The sequence below is a fragment of the Pteropus vampyrus genome, unplaced genomic scaffold, assembly GCF_000151845.1.
Source record: "Pteropus vampyrus isolate Shadow unplaced genomic scaffold, Pvam_2.0 Scaffold182, whole genome shotgun sequence".
NCBI lineage: Eukaryota > Metazoa > Chordata > Mammalia > Chiroptera > Pteropodidae > Pteropus > Pteropus vampyrus.
This window is the reverse complement of record NW_011888963.1, coordinates 2490291-2493355: the sequence shown is the minus strand read 5'-3', so window position 1 is coordinate 2493355 and position 3065 is coordinate 2490291. Positions and strand designations below refer to the sequence as shown.

The 3065-nt window shown below is 33.5% G+C and overlaps 1 protein-coding gene across 7 annotated transcripts in view; it reads left to right on the top strand.

The window, feature by feature from the left end:
* TRAPPC13 (trafficking protein particle complex 13) overlaps positions 1-2043 on the top strand; it is a 36269-nt gene extending 34226 nt beyond the window's left edge. For 5 of the 7 annotated variants that reach the window (XM_011371082.2, XM_011371079.2, XM_011371083.2 and 2 more), the window contains 2 exons: positions 1506-1656; positions 1782-2043. In XM_011371082.2, the coding sequence (XP_011369384.1) occupies positions 1506-1656; positions 1782-1889 (259 nt within the window). In that variant the 3' untranslated portion in view covers positions 1890-2043. The remainder of the gene's footprint in view (positions 1-1505; positions 1657-1781) is intronic. The other 2 variants (XM_011371086.2, XM_011371081.2) reach the window with 1 other exon arrangement.
* The last annotated feature ends 1022 nt before the right edge of the window (positions 2044-3065 follow it).

The window sequence follows — 3065 nt, the reverse complement described above, 5'->3', positions numbered from 1 at the left end:
ATTTATGATGACAGCCATTCTGACAGGTGTGAGGTGATATCTTTTTGTGGTTTTAATTTGCATTTCTCTGATGATTAGTGATCTTGAGCACTTTTTGTATGTCTATTGGCCATCTGTATTTCTTCTTTGGAGAAGTATCTGTTCAGGTCTTCGGCCCACTGTTTAATTGGATTTTTTTGTTGTTGAGTCATAGCAAATTTTAATATAGTTTTTTAGTGACACTCACATATTGCTACGATTATTAGTCCCTTCCTCACTAGATTATGAATTATTCAGGAGAAGGGATCATGTCTTAACCCTGCATTGTAAATACAGTGCCTGCCACATCATAGGAGCTCAGCGAACATCACACACAGGGTAAAGACCCTGTGCGTTTACGGTCTGCTTTTGGATTTTTTTATTTTGAGTTTTCTGAGGTACAACAAGTCAGTTATTGACCAAGTGACAAAGTGCTGTAAAAAGTAAATTCAGTTTCTTTTGGTGTTCACTTTTAACTTTTGGTGATTCAAATAAGTTTCTTTTCCAAAAAGCACTTGTTTCTTAGATTTTCAGTTTCCTCATCTATAAAAATGGGATTTACCTCATGTCCCAACACACACACACACATTTAACATACCTACTGGATTTTTGCAAAATGTAATGAGAAAATTCATGTAGTGCATCTAACTTGGTCTGTGCCACATAGTGGGCATTTCAAATTTTTGTTGGGGAGACAGAGACATATAATAGCTAAATATCATTAAATCATTATGTCTAAAAATCAATAAATTTAAAGTTAAAATTTAAATAAGTATTTTAACATATGCAGCCAATTCTGAGAGAAAAAAACTAAAAGACTTGAAAGTAGTCCTGAATTGTGGTAGAGTAAGACTATTTTTCATTATGACCTTTGTTGTTTTTTTTTTTTTAATAATGCAGATTTACAAGTAAAAGGTTTTTTTAACTTAATATGTTTAAGCCGATATTTTAATTATTAAGGTGATATGAATTATAAGCAGAAGCAAGCTTTTCATGTTAACACAACAAACTGAATAGTATTTACTTCTCATGAACCTTGTCAGTCATTTCCTATGTTATCTGCATGGTAAAGAAACATTAAACAGCAAAAGCTGGACCAGACTCAGTTCATCGTTCTCTTTCCTGTGGAATATCTAACAGAAATAGGAAGAATGCATAGCAACCAGATTAGACACAGATGTCTGGAAGTCTCCCAGAGAAATGGCAAAGCTGTTAACAGATCAGCAGCAGGGAGCCAGTGTTCAGTAATAGAATCAGAAGGCCAACATCCAGACAGGCAAATTAGTCTCAGTGCCACTTTAAACCCTAGAAGATGCCATCTCCTTTTATTCTCCTGATTCTTAAGTGAAATAAAAATATTTTCATTTCTGTTTCTGGCTTCTATTCTCCTGGACACCAAGAAAACAAATTCACTGACAATATTGGAATACTCAGGTACTTCTTTGTGAAAGGAACAAGATTTATTCCTGTTTTTCTGATTCCTCCAGCAGTGAAAGGACTATGGATCTGGTTTTGGAAATGTGCAATACCAATTCCATCCACTGGTGCGGCATTTCAGGACGACAGCTTGGAAAGTTACATCCAAGTTCCTCTCTCTGCCTTGCCCTTACTCTACTGTCTTCAGTACAGGGACTGCAAGTATGCTCTCTTTTTAATAAATTCAGTATTTGGGGGCTATTAACCCATAGTCATGTACTATTTCCATATTTTCTCTGGTAATTACCAATGAATGAAAACTTAGGCCTGTATCTTTCTCTCAATAGAGCATCTCCGGCTTAAGACTAACCGACACATTTTTAAAGAGAACATATGAATACGATGACATCGCACAAGTCTGTGTGGTATCTTCGGCAATTAAAGTGGAAAGCTGAAGAATATTTCCAATGTTATGCTGTTCACTAAGTTTCAACTGAACTTTCTGTATTTTTGTTACCTTTGTAAAATGATCAACAGCAAAATAAGTATGTATTATTTAAATTTCCTTCCTGTAAAAGTTAAAATATTAAATATTTGTTTTAAAAAGAACCATCTACTGATTTTATCTTGTGAGTTTTATTCTAAATGAACATTTGCACATTTCATACCCATATTCTATCTTGTTTCATTTAAATGACCATTGGACTTTGTTCTCCAAAAAGCTCTAGAGTTGAGGCCATTTGTCCCTAACCAAGTATCTGGAACAGGGGTCAGCAAAATTTTTATGTAAAGGGCCATATACTAAATATTTTTGGCTTTGCAGGCCATGTAGTTTCTGTTTAAAATACTTCACTCTGCTTTTGTAGTATGAGAGCAGCCAGTAGACAAAAAGAGCACAGTGGCGTTTACAAATCCAGGCGTCTGGTCTGCGGGCCATTGTTTGCTGATCTGATCTAGAAGATACAGTTGTTTCTTAAAACTTTAGAATTCTTATAATACTTTATTTAGAAATGTTTCAATTAACCCCAGATTTTTTTCCTAGTTCCTCAGGCAACAGAAAAAGTTTGTTTAGAACAGCTGGGATAGTCCTCATGTAATCTTATAGTTGCTAACACAATATGTCTAGCTGTTTTCAAAATTATTGTATTGGTATGTGCCTTTGTTTGTGTATACATACAATCCCATACACCTAAGTTTCAATTACAGCAGATCAGAACTGTTTTTTTTTCCTTAGATTGTTGATTACTCTGTTAACTTTTAACAAAGAAGCCTGATAATTTTCTAATTCTACGTCCATTAAAAAAATAAGCCATTTATTTTCATAGGCATATTTGAAGGATTTCTAGCTTCTGGTATTTTATTTTGAACTCTAAATCATGTATTAATATTATTAAACTTTCTATCTCTGCATATAATTACACTAATTTACTTATGCCATGAACAAACAGTGAGAAAATTAAGATTATAAACAACTTTGCAACATGAATGTACTACAAGTTTCAATATTTTGTCAAGAAAACAAAAGGTTATGTTGTTAAATAAAAACTTAATTTGGTAAGTCGGAACTCAAGGGTGTATATACAATTGCTTAAATGTAAGAGTACATTAAGTCTAATACAAAAATTGGTTTT